The following is an 18470-nucleotide window of genomic DNA, read 5'->3' as shown; positions in this document are numbered from 1 at the left end:
GAGATTTTACAATTCCAGTAATAGTTGGGTACAGCAAATATAAAAATAATCAAACTTTACTCAGGCTGGGGAGAGGGTAGGGCAGTAAGTAATCTAGGAACTTCAGGAAAGTTTGAATTATTGAGCTTCCACAGGACAGCAGCATAACTCAGAAATCAGTCACCCATTCTAAAAGATGATGCAAAACAATTGCAAATTACAAAGAGCACATATCATCACCAATTACCCAAAAGCTTAATTACCAGTGATTCTAGACTAAATGTTACAACCCAAATTTGTACTTCACATTGACCAAAACTGATGAGATTGATCAATAAAAGAGCAGTTAAATACAAAACTACAGTCACAATGTCATGATCAACAAAGTAGACACATTTTCATAGAGACTGAACAAGAGCCTATGAAAAATACAGTTAAATAACTCATGTTTCAGAGTACCTTTTTTTAAAAAAAAACTGCAATATCAGAACAACATTGATTGTTGACAATGGCAAATATAGCACCAGAGAAGTTAAAGTATGAATACTGAAAGAAGAAAGGACTCATTAGAATCTTCTACTATCAAGTGCAGAACTTTACTGAATGCTTATTCAAAGCTTTTAGAATTAAGCAATCTCTTGGATTTGGACAAATTATGAGTGTGCATGTTTATTGTTATCGTAACTGCTGAATTACTTTGAATGTTCAACTAAACAAAACACCAGCCCAAAAGGCTACCCTTATTCAGTCACACCCACAGACACCCCTTTCGCCACAAAATCTTGCAAAAACTTTCCATTTTTGTACAAGGTCGAATGCCAACTCTATTTAGTGAAATAATTATTTCCAGTATTTGAATGATATTACAGTACGATATCAAGTATATCAGGACTTTTCCTGATTAAAATAAGTTGTCCTCTTACCCAGGGTTAGAATTGTTCTTGTTACTTTTGGAGAGCTGGTTTCTTGCTGGAGGACCAACTTCTTTCACAGCCTCATCCCAGAAGCCCACATTTGTGTTCTTGTGGTCTGGAGCACCCCATACACTGCTAATGTCTGTTCCCCACTGGTTGGCAGAACTGGCATTTACTGAACCCCATACAGAAGTAGTGCTAACTGGTAAACTGGAATGCTAAATGAAAGAAAGACAGTGAATAACAGATCTGCTCTTTTCAATATGGAAGACTTTAAAAAACTTATACTGCAAAATACTACATCCATTAAAGTTTCCACATTAATTGAAAAAGCAGGGGGGACAGAGGGAAAAAGCAGAGGAGGAGGGAGGGCGAGAAAGCGGTGAGAGGAGAGGGTGGGAGGGCGAGAAAGCAGTGAGAGGGGAGGGTGAGAAAGCGGTGAGAGGGGAGGGCGAGAAAGCGGTGAGAGGGGAGGGCGAGAAAGCGGTGAGAGGGGAGGGTGGGTGGGCAAGGATGCTGGGAATCAAGTCTTAGAGCTGCACTTGTGATTGATCAACAGCAAGAAATACACAAATTAATAACTCTTTTTGGACATTTATTATACAGGATCTAAAATTTTTGGAAAGCTTGCAAAATTCACCCTTCAACCATTAAATATTATTTCATAATGGAGGCATAATGAAATCTTATTAACATTCATATCATAACACATGGACAATTACATAAATAGAAAGAACGAAAAGTGCAATGCCAGCAACTTTACCAGGAACAACAGAATCCAGGCTAATGATTTAATACAGTTGAACAGTTTCTACCCAGGGAATGTGTATCAGTCAGCTATTTCAACATAATTGCTTTAAATGAGCTCTCATTCTTTTATGCAAGTTGCAAGCACTAAATCTATTAGATTATGGAAAATACTACTTCAATGGATTGAAATGATATACATAGAGAAAGATTTACACAGAAGGTAATTTTAGGGAAAAAAGTAATTGCAATTCAATGGATCATGCTTAGACTTAACTGCTATCGTTAATACCAGTGATCATTCAAATTTACTCAGTACTTTTTCATTTATTAACAGACAAATATTAACTGTACAAAAACAGGAATTCGATCAAATAAAACACTGTAGTGCATATTAATGTTTTTAATCTATCAAAAGAAACTGATAGAAGTTTAAAAAAGTCACATATGTAGTCATTTATTAGGATTTCTCCATAATACGTTAGCAGCTGATTACAGTCGAAGCAATACATTTTAAATATTATAATCTTTTGATGCAAAATGTTCAATTCCACTGAGCTGCTACTCTACAATTCTAAGAATCATGCTCAATACTTTTGCGTGAAAGGTTATTGTTCTGAAACATGAACCCATTATAGATCCTGCTTGAAATGCCTTCCAGTATTTTCTATTTTTATATCAGATTTCCAGCAGCAGTATTTAGTTATTCCACAATAACTGAACTGATTTATTAAAAATGAGCCATTAGTGCTGGAGACATATCTGAGGAATGTAATAGTCAAAAACTAACTGGTCATGCAGCTAATACTGGATGACAAAATAACCTTTGCTCTTTGATAAGGCAAAAGACAGTAGTTGAACAGCCGATCAAAATCAACATGGTTTTACAAGAGGGAAATTTTATTTGACAAATTCATTATCATTTTAAAGCATGTTAATTTACAGAATAGATAAAGCAGGATCAGTAGATGTTGTATATTTTTATTTCCAATAAAGGTACCACACAAAAGGCCAAGAGGTCCATAAAGAGTATCTTAGCATAAAGGACTGATTAAATGACAGGAAGCAGAAGGTTGCCACTTCCAAAACGGCTGTACTCAAAATGCCACAAGGAACAGTGATGGAGGCCTCAACTGTTTACAACTTACATCAATTACTTAGATGAAAAGGCAGAGAACATATCTAAATTTGCTGATGACAAAAATAGGTAACCTGTGGGGAGGGTAGAAAATCTGTAAAGTCACGAAAACAGATTAAGTGAGTGTGCAATGACAGATAGATTATAACATGGAGACGTTTGAAGTTAGTAATTTTTGCTGTAACAGCAACAGGAGGGGTGGGGCGGTGTGTGGATGTTGGATGGGATGCTTGTTGGAGGGTCAGTGATGGGCTCGATGGACCAAATAGCTTGCTTTCACCTGTAGGGGTTCTATGAGCTCACATTTTAGAACAGATGAGGAGAAATCACTTCAGTCAGAAGGTTGTAAAATCTTCAGATTTCTTTTTGGCTGAGGTTTGTGGATGCTTCATCACTGAATATATTTGAAGGCTGAGATAGACACATTTTGATCTTTCAGGGAATCAAAGAATATGGTGGGAAAGTGGATCTGAAGCCCAAGATCAGTCATGATCATATTGAACAACGGAACAGGGTCAATAGGACATGATCTACTCTTGCTTGTTCTTGCGTTTTCGTATTCTAAGCCAGGAACTGTAATTATTATTGGGCTAAATAGGGCCAATATGGTATTTATCTTCAATTTCCACTCATGCCCTCGCTGAGCAAATTTCATCCACAAGATCTATCTCCTACAGCTGAGAACTACATTTGCACTGAATGCTCTGCACAGTATTGTCCCAAATTAATATTTTATCTATTGCTAAAGGTTTGATTACATTATAAATAATGTACTAACTTCAGGTACTGTTCATAACTACAAAAACAGAAATTGTTGGAAAAACTCAGCAGATCTGGCAGCACCTTTGGAGTGAAATCAGAGTTAACATTTTGGGTCCAGTGACTCTTCTTCAGAATAGTCACTGGACCTAAAGCGTTAACTGATTTCTCTCCACAGATGCTGTCAGACTTGAGCTTTTCCAACAATTTCAGCTTGTGTTTGACTTCCATCATCTGCGGTTCTTTCGGTATTTTTTTTAATTGTTCATGACTGTTCTGAAATAACTATCATCTAATTATTCACCTAATTGATAGAAGAATGCTTGCTTTATCTGGGAATATTACAGAGAGAGGAGCGTGTTAGGAATGTGGTTTCAAAATTAAGAACGCCCCTGGGTTTGGGATCATGAAGATCCCAGCACCAGGCTTGTAAGATAGGACCTTTGAAGTGCATTTCCAAGTTAAAGAATTAAGGGAAAAAAATCAGAGAAACTGAGAAGGAAAGGGAAAGACAAGCAGCAGATAGCAAGGCAAACAAACAGCCTTTCAGATGTTAGATTTATAAACAGAAGCACTACCTTCGGGATTAAACAGGAAGATCTTACAAATAAACAAGCAACAGTGTCAGTTACTTGCAGCACTTAAATAAGAGACAAGTGAGTCAGTAAACATTTCAGGAGAAAGTAACTCAACATGCAGCTGTAACTTTGAATGGATGTTTAAAGCTGAATTTATTTAAGGGATTTAGAATAACCCAAAATACAGACAATTTGCTGAACTTATTCAGAAACTTCAGGAAGAAAAGGCCTAGGACTTATGGTCCACATCGAAAGGTTATAAGAGGTTGCTGCTGAGATAGTGAATACACTGCTGAGACTTTCCTAAAGACACCACACAAAATGTTAATTGGCAAGTTCAGTGTTTGAGTTGGAAGCAATGTATTAGCATGGATCGAGGATTAGTTAGCAGATAAGTAGTAGGGATAAACTGAGAATTTACAAATTGGTAGAACAGGAACTTAGGAACAATAGTAGACCATTCAGCCCCTCAAGCGTTTTCCATTGTTCAACGAGATCATGGTTGATCTGCAGCCTTATTCCAAATACCTTCCCTTTGCCCATACCTTTGTTTAACTAAAATTGCTTTCTTTCAGATTTTGATTTAACTGATTAAACATTAACTGCCATTTGTGAAGAGGTCAAAACATCTACCACCCTTTTGTGTGCAGAGGTTTCCTAACATTTCTCCTGAATGGTCTTGCCCTCATACTTAAGACACTCTCCCCAAGTTCTCGAATCACCACTACTGACAATAGTTTATGAACCTTGTCTTTTCCTGTTAATATCTTAAAGTCTACGATCAGATCACCCTTTAACCTTCAAGTCCAGGTATCATGTTTGCAAATCTGTGTTGTATTTCCTCCAAGTCGAATGTATCCTTCCTAAGATGCGATGAACCACAATGAACCGTATGGTATACGCCTGTTCCTATTCCCAAGTTTTATCTTCATTAGTATGAATAACAAAACTTGATAAATCGTTTCTATATATAGTTGTCATTGGACAGCGATGAGAAACCCTTGCAGAATATGCACCCGCATTTCTGTCAGCTCTTCCCAGGATAATCCAATGACACACAGTACTTTGTTTAAATATCCATTTTTTCCTTAGCTCTATTGTCCATATAATATAGCACAACTGCGTCAATTTGTTGGGCACACTTTTCCCCATTATAATTACTTCTATTAAGCTATTCTTCTCACAATACTCACGTGGTTCCGCTCTGATCCTATTCGCTTAGTTGATGCTTCCTCTCTTTTCATTGTTACAGCATTCTTAAACGATGATTCCTCATGACAAGCAGAGAGATTAAGCTTTACTGCTGCTGACTTATTTTGGTATGCAAGGAGAGGGGAAAAAATGAGAGAGAAAAAGCTATGTAATTAGGAACTCTCACAGTGCAATACTTTATTATAAACAATTAAACTCAAGAGTCTTTGATTCACATTGAATGCCACAAACCAGGTGAAAACAATAGAACAGAATTTCAAGAGTACTGCTTTCTGTCTCCTGCTGTAATTTCGGCAGAAACCACAGATTAATAGTTTCAGACTCCAGACATGACTATTTAACCCAAGTTATAAAAAGCATCATAGAATCACACAACTCTCTCCTGAAATTCCAGAAAAAATACTGAATATAAATTTAATACTCAATATTTTATGTGCATGCTGAACAGGAGATGTGGGTGAAGTTAAAGCATTTTTTCCACAAGTATTTCAGGTGTTGGAGAACAGAAATTGGTATCAGAAAGACATGAATCCATAAGAATTGAATGGAGTTAAGTTAAATTAGAGACAATGGTACAGATTCATAATATTCCCATACTTCACTGCAACAGCTATATTGATAGCAAAATAATGAAAGCATGCTTGATTCTTAACATGAAGTTTAATGAGGAATATTTAAATTAGAAATTGAAGGTCAACTTTGAGAATATGTGCAAACTAGATAAGAAATGATAGATTTCAATTTTCTTCTATCACAAATTCTTTCAGGAATACAAAACTTAGTGAGAAATATTTGTTTAGCTTTCATATAGATGATAGTATCTCAGATTAGAGAAAGTCACAGGTGTGACAAAACAAACGTCAAACTCAAAAGTCTGAGTAGGTGGATGAGTGAAATTGGTACCAATTGGTCTAATTGGTAGACTTCTATATCCAATAAAGGTGATCTCACTCTGGAGATACATCTAACTGGTATTATTTCATTTTTTCCCCAAGTTTTCTCCTCCGAGTATTAAACCACTTCTTAAAAGCTATCAATTTGGTTTAGACAACTCTTTCCAAAAAGGTAACACTTTTGAAAAGCCCTTTGTGATAATCAAGCTCTTATTCTTATAATTACAGACTCTCAACATTACGATTACTTGGCTAAATTATGCAACAAGAAATAGCTTGACAGGAGGAAAATAACTAACAAGCAGACACAGGTGGAATTCTGCACTTCAAGAACAGCAGAGTATATACAAAACTGATTGTACTAACAGAATGTCTTTTGCTACAATGTTACTGACAAGTTTGTTATGAAGTACGTGGAAAATATCTTTCTCAGAGGAATCTTAGTACAGAGCTTAAACTATATACTTGATTGTTTGGGATCTAGTGGCAGCGATTTACCAAAGTCATACACTGCTCTATCAAGCAGTAAGAATTAGACTTATTTCGATTATCATTAGACTTATTTCTATTATCGCAAGGCACCAATGTCTCAGTCAAACATTTCCCCATGGTGAGGAATAAAGTTATCGGAGGTAGGAGAATACTAGTTGACTTTCTGTAGGGTCTCAGTGCATTTCCCACATCAGCTCCTGATGATGAAACTTAAGTTGTGACAAATGTATTTTCTTGCCCTATTTTTCCTTATGATTTTGTGTTTGGAAATTACAGTATTTTTTGCAAATGTACAGTAATTTCTGAACAGAAAATCACAAGGAAAAATACTCAAGATGTTTTCTGCAGTTAAAATCGATTTTATTTGGATAAATTGTATATTATAGAAGTGTGGCAATCGACTAAGACCTACTCTTGGGAAATAAGGCAGGGAAGGCGACTGAGGTGTCAGTGGGGGAGCACTTTGGGGCCAGCAACCATAATTCTATCTGATTTAAAATAATGATGGAAAAGGATAGTCCAGATCTAAAAGTTGAAGTTCTAAATTGGAGAAAGGCCAATTTTGACGGTATTAGGCAAGAACTTTTGAAAGCTGATTGGGGGCACATGTTTGCAGGTCAAGGGACGGCTCGAAAATGGGAAGCCTTCAGAAATGAGATATCCCTGTCAGGGTGAAAGGAAAGGCTGGTAGATATAGGGAATGCTGGATGACTAAAGAAATTGAGGGTTTGGTTAAGAAAAAGAAGGAAGCATATGTAAGGTATAGACCGGATAGATCGAGTGAATTCTTAGAAGAGTATAGGCAGTAGGAGTATACTTAAGAGGGAAATCAGAAGGGCAAAAAGGGGACATGAGATAGCTTTGGCAAATAGAATTAAGGAGAATCCAAAGAGTTTTTACAAATACATTAAGGACAAAAGGGTAACTAGGGAGAGAACAGGGCCCCTCAAAGATCAGTAAGGTGGCAAGGTGGACTTTGTGTGGAGCTGCAGAAAATAGGGGGAGATACTAAATGAGTATTTTGCATCAGTATTTACTGTGGAAAAGAATATGGAAGATATAGACTGTAGGGAAATAGATGGCGACATCTTGCAAAATCTCTATATTACAGAGGAGGAAGTGCAGGATATCTTGAAATGAGAGGCGCTGCATTTTGGGAAAGCAAATCTTAGTAGGATGCATGCACTTAATGGTAAGGTCCTAGGGAGTGCTGCTGAACAAAGAGACCTTGGAGTGCAGGTTCGTCGCTCCTTGAAAGTGGAGTTGAATGTAGATAGGATAGTGAAGCGTCATTTGGTATGCTTTCCTTTATTGGTCACAGTATTGAGTACAGGAGTTGGGAGGTCATGTTGCAGATGTACAGGACATTGTTGGAATATTGCAAGCAATTCTGGTCTCCTGAGAAAGATGTTGTGAAACTTGAAAGGATTCAGAAAAGATTTACAAGGATGTTGCCAGGGTTGGAGGATTTGAGCTATAGGGAGAGGCTGAACAGGCTGGGACTGTTTTCCCTAGAGCGTCGGAGGCTGAGGGGTGACCTTATAGAGGTTTACAAAATTATGAGGGGCATGGATAGGGTAAATAGGCAAAGTCTTTTCCCTGGGTTCGGGGAGTCCAGAACTAGAGGGCATAGGTTTAGGTGAGAGGGGAAAGATATAAAAGAGATCTAAAGGGCTAACTTTTTCACGCAGAGGGTGATACGTGTATGGAATGAGCTGCCAGAGGATGTTGGGAGGCTGGTACAATTGCAACATTTAAGAGGCATTTGGATGGGTATACGAATAGGAAGGGTTTGTAGGGATATGGGCCGGGTGCTGGCAGGTGGGATTAGATTGGGTTGGCATATCTGGTCAGCATGGACGGGTTGGACCGAAGGGTCTGTTTCTATGCTGTACATCTCTAGGTTGACAGCTCGATGCCAACTAATTTTTTTTCAAAAGTAATTAAATCATTTTAAATATTCAACTCTTCTACTATTAGTCTTAACTAAATCATGACCAACTTCTGACTTTTTGAGCCAGGTTTTCAGCTAATTTAAAAAAAAGCTAGCATTAAAAAAACACACACCCTACACACCAATTATTTATTTAGAATACTTACTGCTCTTGTCTGTGTCTTGTTCTCCTGTTGTTTTTGCATTTGCTTGAACTCCTCTTGCTGTATCTCCAGAAGTGATTTGGTAGTGACTGAAGGTTTGGGAATATTTCCCCATCCTGACAGTTTCTGCTGTTGATTTTGTTGTTGCAAAATTTTCATCAAATCCTGTTGCTGCCGCCGTTGCTATTGGTAAGTAAAACACAACCAAGTATTGACTAAAATTTTTACAAAACTGTCACCCTGATTTGGTCTCAACTGGACCGCTGCAGCCAGCTCTGGATGCCAGACTTTAGGAAAGGCATAAATGAGTTAAGAGGGAACATGGCAAAGATTCATGACAACGATCCCAGAAATGAAATTCAGTTACTAGAAAGGCTGGCAAAGTTTGGATTGTTTTTCTTGAATTGAAGATGATGAGAGGAAATCTGATGAAGGTGTTCAAAATCATGAGGGGTTTAAACAATAGACAGGGAAAAAATGTCTTTGGGAGAAGGATCAGGAACAAGATTTAAGGTAATTGACAAAAGGCTGAACGGCAACATGAGGAAAAACATTTGCATGCAGTGACTGGAAGGGATATGAAATGCACTGAGTATGTATAGGAAGACATGTTAAATCAGGGCATTCAAGAGGGAATGGTTATCCTGAAAAGGGGGATGGGAATGTGAAAGTGGTACAAGTGGAACCTGATAAACTGCTCCTATCGAGGCACCCCATTAAAAGTGGGGTGAAAGCCCCCCTTCCATCCTCTAACAATTCTGTGACGTTATGAAGTATAAACAAAAAAATTGATTTTACCTGGAATGATACAGTAATGTTCACAATTTCTTTTTAAAATTGGGTATTCTGTTTGCATCCTTCATTCCCAAGATCAACAGCAACCTACAATCAGATTCTTTCAGACTATCCTTCATATTTCGATCTTAATCAAATGATACCTGGTGCAAGTCATGAATGTAGGTTTGTTCGCTGAGCTGGAAGATTCATTTCCAGACGTTTCGTCACCCTACTAGGTAACATCTTCAGTGGGCCTCAGGCGAAGCAGTGTACACGATTCCTGCTTTCTATTTATATGTTTGGGTTTCTTTGGGTTGGTGATGTCATTTCTGCTCTTTTTCTCAGGGGGTGGTAGATGGGGTCGAACTCGATGTGTTTGTTGATACAGTTCTGGGTGGAATGCCATGCTTCTAGGAATTCTCGTGCGTGTCTGTGTTTGGCTTGTCTTAAGATGGGCGTGTTATCCCAGTCGAAGTGGTGTCCTTCCTTAACTGTAAGGGTGAGGAAATGTCTGGAAATGAGCCTCCCAGCTCAGCGAGCAAACCTACATCCAGAACCTCAACCTGAGCTACAAATCTTCTCAGTTTAGTTAAGAGGACAATAAAGAAACAAAAAGTTGATAAAAGCACAGTTAAAACCTTTAGTGGCACTGGAGGTAAGAACAAAAACAGGCAGCATTATTAAAGTGGAAATAAATGGTCTTAGTACAAGACAGAATGTTAAAGTTGAAGTATATCAACATGAATAGGATGTTAAAGTTCCACATTACTTTTTTTTCATTAGGTAGTCAGTTGTTAAAAGGAAGAAAAGGATGTATTTGAGCGGGGGATGAAAATCAGTGCCAATCGAGCAGATATGTTCTTTTGTGTTCCTAAAGTTCAGTTGAAAGAAATGCTGACTTAGCTGATACGAAACAGACAGCAGAAAGATAATCATGGATCAAAGGAAATTGAGATACAGAACTTTTTTTCTGTTGCTCAGTGGGATATTTCAAAATACTAAATTGTCAGATCTAGAAGCAAAGACACTTCTGCTACCTTTAAGGATAAGGGGAGATATTTGAGAAACGTCTATCTTATTCATTGCCAAATACATTGGAAACATTTACTCGGAATAGTGTGTAAAAACAATTGATGAATAACATTAAGTCTTGAATCAAATGAAATGTACTAGCGACTTAAAGATTTAGAGGGAAAAGCTTTAATAAACTGTATTACCTCTTCGCGTAGCTGCCGCTCTCTTTCCTCCTCCAGTTTCTGTATTTCAGCTAGTGATAGCGTACTCTGGGTTTGCGATGAAACTGATGATGACTGCTGGCCCCATGTTGAAGAGGAAGGAAGCTAAATAACAAAAAAACTAAATTAGAACAAAACCGAAAATAAACAAAAGCGCAAGCATATCGAGGAGAGTAGTTTTGGTTCCAGACTAGTATAGTTGATTTCCTATTTGTATTCAATAGATGGAATCAAAGTTTCTTAAGTCAGTCGTGCTCATTGGTTGCATTTAAAAAGTGAGCATTTTAAAGAGGTGGTGTCAAGCACATTCCACATTTTAGATCATACTTAGATTTTGTGTAAAGTCAGAAGGGCAACACGATTTCCTCAGATACCATAATTCTTATCCTTCAGATAAAAAAAAGTATGCTTCAGATAAGAAAATAAGAAAAAGAATAAGGTCCTGCCTGGCATAAATGTTACTTATGATTCCAGGTATTGTTACTACTAGAATGAAATCTGGCTTGATCAATTTATTTTTATTTTATTTAACATGGCGTTGCTTCACAGAAGCACAGAGCGTTAAGCACAGAAGGCTTGCAGAATTGGTTTTATTAATAAAGCTGAACACCAAGCTATGTGAAAACACAGCACAATAAGATCCCACCTATTCCTCAACAACAACATTTTACAGGTGTCAAAATTTGAAGAAAGTTTCCTTTCCTATCTATTCTGGACATAACAGTTTTCTTCGTTCCTGTCCTCAGAGTTGAAGTCTGCACATTTTACTGCAATCTTGCACACAATCTTATAAAAATCTGCAGATTCCCAAATAAGCACTCCTGATCTGCAATCTTCACAAACTACACTCTTACGCAGAGGTACTTTCAGAACTGCTTTGAGCAATCTTCTTTTCTAGGAGCATCTGACTTCAGTTGAATATTCAGCTTTTGGAACAAAACTAAAAGAAAACTTATTCTTCTACAAAACCTGAAGGGCAAATGTTTGCTCTCTCCTGTCATAAACTCACATAGCATAAACAAACTTCTATTATCACAGAATCCTTACAAGAATCTGCTCTTTGACATGTACAGCTTTAAAATCATGATTACAGAAAGACTGACTTAAACCTATTCACAACATTAAATCAGAGAGGAAGAGGAGGGAGAGATGTACTGTAATGCTGCTGCTAGAGAGAGCTAGCAGTTATAATCTTTAACTATTCGGAAGATTAAAAATTACATCATCAGTAAGGCAACTTCAGGTATAAGTTGTGCATTGAATTTGATTTGAAGTGGCCAAGTTTGAGAAAGTTGAACTTGAAGTACACATCCAGATATAAAACTAAAATGAGACAGTTACAATGCCCTTTTGATTTAATTCATCACATTCAATCTAGAGCAGACTTACCAAGTTTAGTGCATGAAATAAATGATCAATCTTGTTTTCATGAGTGGATTAAGTGAGTACTGCAGATGCTGGAGATCAGAGCTGAAAATGTGTTGCTGGAAAAGCGCTGCAGGTCAGGCAGCATCCAAGGAGGAGAATCGACGTTTCGGGCATGAGCATGATTCCCGAAGAAGGGCTCATGCCCGAAACGTCGATTCTCCTGCTCCTTGGATACTGCCTGACCTGCTGAGCTTTTCCAGCAACACATTTTCAGCTTCATGAGTGGATTGCACAGATTGTCAAAATAGGCAAATAGCAAACTTCAGAAATAGTGAGTAGAAAATATTCATTCCATGGAGTTAGAAGTACTGTATATATTTCCAAAATTTGGTTTTTTTCTCATTTAAAAGTGGGATACTTACAAAAGAAACCAGGAAAAATAAGAGTCAGCAAGAATAGGGATGAAAAATGAGTAGGTGGTGCCAGAGAGAATTATGGAAGAGTTCTTGATGACTTTACATTCAGCAAAGGTCTAGGTGATGAACTTAGCCCAAAAGCATTAAAATAATTGAGTAGGTTGGTGAGCAGATGTGGAGCGGAGGCGTTGAACAGAAGCATGCATAAGGGTTGCTGCTGTACAACAAGGTTGGACAGGAAGCAGTGACAAGAGGTGGTGGAGGGCTTTTTGATGAGGAGTTCAGCTTAGTTTCAAGATAGTACAAAATACCACACATCAAGAAGGCTGGATAACAGTCGAAGGGTATTAGAGGATGGATGGTCAATTACGTCTAAGATTTGTACAAGAGTTCAAAGACAAAATAGAGGGGTTAATGTAACATGGTCATAGTTGTGAAAAGATGTAATTTATGATTTTGCTTAGAGCTATTGAAGTGCTATTCTTGGAACAGAAAGATTGGAGACAGTCACAAGGAGGAACACCACAGACATGGGAGATAATAAAATGTTGGAAGATTCAATGCTCCAATCAAGAAACAAAACATTTTGCTAAAATCATAATTCATAAAAATATCACAGCAACAAATCTATTTACAGTTTTTGGAAGAGCAATCCAGACATGGTCAATTAGTGCAGAACAATAAAAACTGGCAAGACAAATGTTGCACTAGATGGCTTAATAAGACTGATAAAGTAAAATAGATTCTTACTCTAAAATGCATAATTCTTCAGTCAATTTAAGTTTTGAAAGCAATGGAAGGGTCTGATTGAAAGTAGCAAAAGGCAAATTTAGGACTTTGAGCGCAGTATACTTAACGTACGAAAAGGATGCCCAGTCATCATAGCAAGGAGAAAATGCTGAATTTTTTTTTTTAAAGAAAAGAAACAGCTAATCATTATAATTACACAAGTCAATGCAGCATATTGTTCCAGGACAGAGGAGTTAGAACTAGCTGATAACATTGCAATAAAAATCGAAAATTAAGAAATAATGGAGATAACAGTGCCCTGTGTAATATGCTGTTTCAATAAGTGTAATGCACAAGTATATTCAGATGTACCTAAGCAGCACATGTACAAATTAATTTTTCTTGGATGTATTTATCAATGACATTCATCAAGTCAGAGTCATACAACATGGAAGCAGACCTTTCGGTCCAACTTATTCTTTGCAACCAGGCATCCCAATCTGCCCTAATCCCATTTGCCAGTATTTGGCCCATATCCCTCTAAACTCTTCCTATTCATGTACCAATCCAGATCCCTTTTAAATGTTGTAATTGTACCTGCCTCCTCCACTTCCTCTAGCAGTTTGCTTCATACATGCACCATCCTCTACTTGAAGAAGTTACCCCTGCAGTGCTTTTTAAATTGCAGTTGATCACTAATTTAGATGACGTGTTCTACAGTTACAAAACTTTTATTATCCCCTGCGTCCAGAAAACCCAAAAGACATAATATAATATTTACCTTCATTTGTGCTAGCTGTTGTTGTTGCTGCTGTTGCTGTAAACGTCTCAGTGCCTCTTGTTGCTGTTGTCTTTGTCGTATGGACTCCTGTTTCTGCAGCTCTTTATGACGCTCTATATCTTTGCGTTTTTGTTCCTCCTCTTCTAGTCGGAGTCTATTCTCCTCCTCCATTCGGAGGCGGTTATCTTCTTCCATTCGTCGCCGAGTTTCTTCCTCCTCTATCACCCACCGTGCTGCCTCTTCATCTTTACGTCGCCGCTCTTCTTCCTTTAAGGAAAGCAAAATACTAAATTAAGTCTTATATACGTTGCAAGCACTTCTATACATGGAAAAGTATACATGAGAAATCTTAATGATGGAATTTATGTTACCAGCTTGGTACACTGATTATGCTGCAACTAGCAGCAACAGGGTTGAAATGTCATTGGGCTATTAATCAGAGGCTTAGGATAATGCTTCAGGGACATGAATGAATGCAGTTCTAACAATACTGAAGAATTATACTGTTTGGGACAAAGCTGCCAACTCAATTGGCATCCCATCCACCATGTTCATTCCCTTCACCACTGATGCACAATGGCAGCATGTTGCCATCTAACTTATGTGCTGCAGTATTTCACCAATGATCTTCTAACAGCACATTCCAAACCCAGAAATTGTAACTTCTAAAAGGACAAGAGCAGATGCATGGGAACACCACATATAAGTTCTCCTCCAAGCCACACAAAAGCCTGACTTCATACTATATTGCCACTCTTTCAAGGTCACTGGATTCAAATCCTGGAATTTCCTACCAAACAGTGGGTTTCCTGACACTGCAGGACTGGTGTGGTTCAAGGCAGCAACTCAGCAGTGTCTTCAAATGCAATAAAAGGATAACACAGTCACCAACATCCACATTTTATGAACAAGTCAATAAAAAATTCCACAGTAACATGGTTGACTCTTAAATGCCTTCTAAAATACAGGAGCAAGCCACTCAGTTCAAGGGGAATTATGGCTGGGCAACAAATGCTGGCTGTCAGCAACACCCACTTTCAAAAGAATTTTTAAAAATCAACTGAAATTCCAATGTAAGTTATTAAAATAAAACATGAAAACAGATTTGACGTTTTAAACCAATATATAATTTAAAACAATATACAGTGAAGGGAGTGAGCGTGGTGGATGGGATGCCTATCAAGTTAGCTTCTTTGCTCTGGATGCCGTCATCTTCAGTGTTGCTAAAACTGCACTTGCTCATGTCCCGAGTGTGTTATCATAAACCCCTGATTAACAGCCCAATGAAGTTTCCACAACGTTGTTGTTAAATGCAGCATAATCAAGTGTACCAAACTGGTATGTTGGTATATGACAGTGTTGGCTCAAAGGTAGCACCACACAGAGAGCTTAGAGTACAAGTTTCATGACAATGTTATAATCTAGTGCAGTACCAAAAGAAGGCTACACTGCCAGAGGTGGAAATTCTCACAGAAGAATGTTAAATTTACCTTCTTGGGAGGGTATGAAATAATCCATGATAGCATTGAAAAAGGAACAAGTTTTCAGTGTTGTGGCCTGTATTCATCCCTCAAACAAAAGTATTAAAATAAGTGATCTGAAGTATCTCATATTTGTTAGTAGTACTGAGCACAAATCATTACCAAGTTTTTGTACACTTTGAAATACTTTGAATTTTACTCAAAGGTTGTAAAGCACTTTAGAACACACAAGGCTCCATATAAATGCATGTCCTTTCCTATAATGCAACATTATCTAAGCAGAACGCTAATTATTCAAAAAAATAAAGATTTAATAGCAATGATGCAAAACATTAATAACATTTAACAATAAACATTTGTTGTAGCATTACCAAAATTGTTAAATGAACCAAGATTTTATCTATAACTCAACTTGAGCCCTGGTGACTGCAACTGAGGCAACCTTTGCTACAGTTCCTTTCATGTCACAAATATAATATTCTCAACATTATCTGAAACAGATACGCTTTCAACTCCTCAGTGAATATTTAAGCACTTTAAATTCCAGAAAACTGAAACAAAATGCCCCAGTCTCACCTTGGAATTACAAGCTATAAAAGTTGCTCCCCTAATTTAAATTTTGCAAATTTTGTTAATAAGATTATCTGTTGAAACAAAGACATTTCCCGTTTTGATCTCATGCAGGTACCTGTTTTCGAAGGATTTCTTCCTTTTGACGTCTTTCTTCCTCTTCCCTCTGCCTTTCTTCATGCCGGCGGGCTTCTTCCTGTTGTCGCTCCTCCTCTTCCTTTTGCTGACGAACTGCTGCTTCATGGTCTCTTTGGCGCTGGAGTGCTTCTTCCTAAGACAAGTAAATATATAAATTGTTTTAGATATCAAGATCAAATCAAGCATTCATTCAAAATCTTCTTCACATGCTTCCTTTAGTCTAACGTCCAAACCTGCACACAACGCGACAGCTGAGGTCTAACAAGCGTTTTATACCAGCATCACTTCCTTGCTCCTGTGCTTTTTGCACCTCATATTAAAGCTCAGAATACTGTATGCTTTATTAACTGCTCTTACTGCCTGCACTGCCACCTTTAATGATACATTGTTCTTCCTGCAAAATATATTCTTCTTACAAAAATGAATTACCTCACACTTCTCTGCACTGAACTTCATCTGCCTCTTAAATTTTTCAATGTCCTTTTGAAGTTCTACACTGCCTTCCTCTAGTTTCTCCCCAAAGATGAATATTCTTCCCAAACCCTCTCACAATCTATAACTAACCCAATCCACAGTTCCTCCTCCATCCAAAGCAATCGGCTTCCAGAAGGGAAACGTGTAAGGAAATTGTCATGATGTTTTATCACTAAATTCAAGTAGAACCTTCACATTGTAGGGTTTCCCAGCTGCTGACATCATTTCTCCCCCATCATCAAGGTCTAAATATCTCAAACATGTTAACTAAGTCTTCATAACCTCAATTCAAAGTTATAAGTAACGCAAATTAACAATGAAATAATATGTCGATTTACTTATAATCTAATTCGTTCAATAGCTTTGTTAATTGCACTAATGTCTCTTTCAGATGTTTAATTATATTTTAAGTACATAGAAATTGATTGGCAGAGTTGTTCAAGGATCTGTTTCACTGACAGATTTCTGTCTTAGTCCAAAATCAATTGTGTAACTGTATTCTGCACAGCATACTGAAAACGTATGTACCAGAAATCCTTGTAGCCAAGTGCATTTGAATGACCAATAGATAATTTTAGTTCTGCTCCATTAATGCTGTGGTAGGCCTGGTAAATTATTTGACAAAATCATGCTGCTGCTGAAGTGCATCAAGCACCATGTCAGAGAATCATAGGGATGTACAGCATGGAAACAGGCACTTTGGCCATCTACGCCGACCAGATGTCCTAATCTAATCTAGTCCCATTTGCCAGCACTTGGCCAATGTACCTCTAAACCCTTCCTATTCATATACCCATCCAGATGCCTAATTGTACCAGCCTTCACCACTTCCTCTGGCAGCTCATTCCATACATGCACCAGCCTGTGCATGAAAAAGTTGCCCTTAGGTTCCTTTTAAATTTTTCCCCTCTCACCCTAAACCTACACCCTCTCGTACTGGACTCCCTCACTCCAGGGAAAAGATCTATTTAATCTATCCATACTCCTCATAATTTTATAAACCTCTAAGGTCATCCATCAGCCTCTGATGCTCCAGGGAGGACAGAAGTGTGGCATGTGCACTTTGTTTCTAAATCCTGTTCCTAACTGTACCTGTTTCCTCCTTGCAAGTTCCTCTTCCTCTTTTCGTTTTCTCTCTTCCTCTTGCCTTCGCAAAAGCTCTTCCTGATGGCGACGGATTTCTTGTCGTTTTCTTTCCTCCTCCTCCCTTTTAGCTCTAATTTCTGCATCCCTCTTTTCTTGCTCAAGCTAAATTCAGAAATATCATGATGATTACAGAAATTTACTAGAAGATGGATGAACAGACCAATTTTGTTCCTTAAAAGTTAAAGATTATAAATGTAACTAATGAAACAGATTCAGGGTACTAAAAGAACAGTTTCATAATCTTTGAACACGATTATTTATACTGGCACTGATTAATCATTCCAGTGCACGTTTAGTAATTATTCCTTCACACACATGAAAAGTTAAGTATATGAATGAAACAAAGTATACTTCACTCTTGGCTGAAGTAGATCATTATAGCAGAAGATATTTGCTGAAAGCAAGAACATGTATCTTTATCAATGCCTTCACTATCCTCTGACAGTTCAAAGCATTTCCATGCAAGTGTTTTCTTTTGAAGAACAGTTATTGTTATGTTATAATTTGGCAATGAATTTACACAAAGACCCTACAAACAGCAATAAG

The 18470-nt window shown here is 37.6% G+C and overlaps 1 protein-coding gene across 3 annotated transcripts in view; it reads right to left on the bottom strand.

Moving 5' to 3' along the window:
• gigyf2 (GRB10 interacting GYF protein 2) overlaps positions 1–18470 on the bottom strand; it is a 254103-nt gene that overhangs the window by 12729 nt on the left and 222904 nt on the right. For all 3 annotated transcript variants that reach the window (XM_087993722.1, XM_087993723.1, XM_043702938.2), the window contains 7 exons: positions 17871–18026; positions 16285–16437; positions 14116–14382; positions 10804–10926; positions 8813–8992; positions 5309–5425; positions 903–1111 (listed from right to left, as the gene is read on the bottom strand). In XM_087993722.1, coding sequence (XP_087849848.1) covers positions 903–1111; positions 5309–5425; positions 8813–8992; positions 10804–10926; positions 14116–14382; positions 16285–16437; positions 17871–18026 — 1205 coding nt within the window. The remainder of the gene's footprint in view (positions 1–902; positions 1112–5308; positions 5426–8812; positions 8993–10803; positions 10927–14115; positions 14383–16284; positions 16438–17870; positions 18027–18470) is intronic.

Source organism: Chiloscyllium plagiosum, unplaced genomic scaffold (assembly GCF_037043375.1).
Source record: "Chiloscyllium plagiosum isolate Xiang-an unplaced genomic scaffold, Cpla_swu_hap1 HiC_scaffold_13, whole genome shotgun sequence".
Lineage (NCBI taxonomy): Eukaryota > Metazoa > Chordata > Chondrichthyes > Orectolobiformes > Hemiscylliidae > Chiloscyllium > Chiloscyllium plagiosum.
The sequence above is the reverse complement of the archived record's forward strand: the minus strand, read 5'-3'. Positions and strand labels throughout refer to the sequence as shown.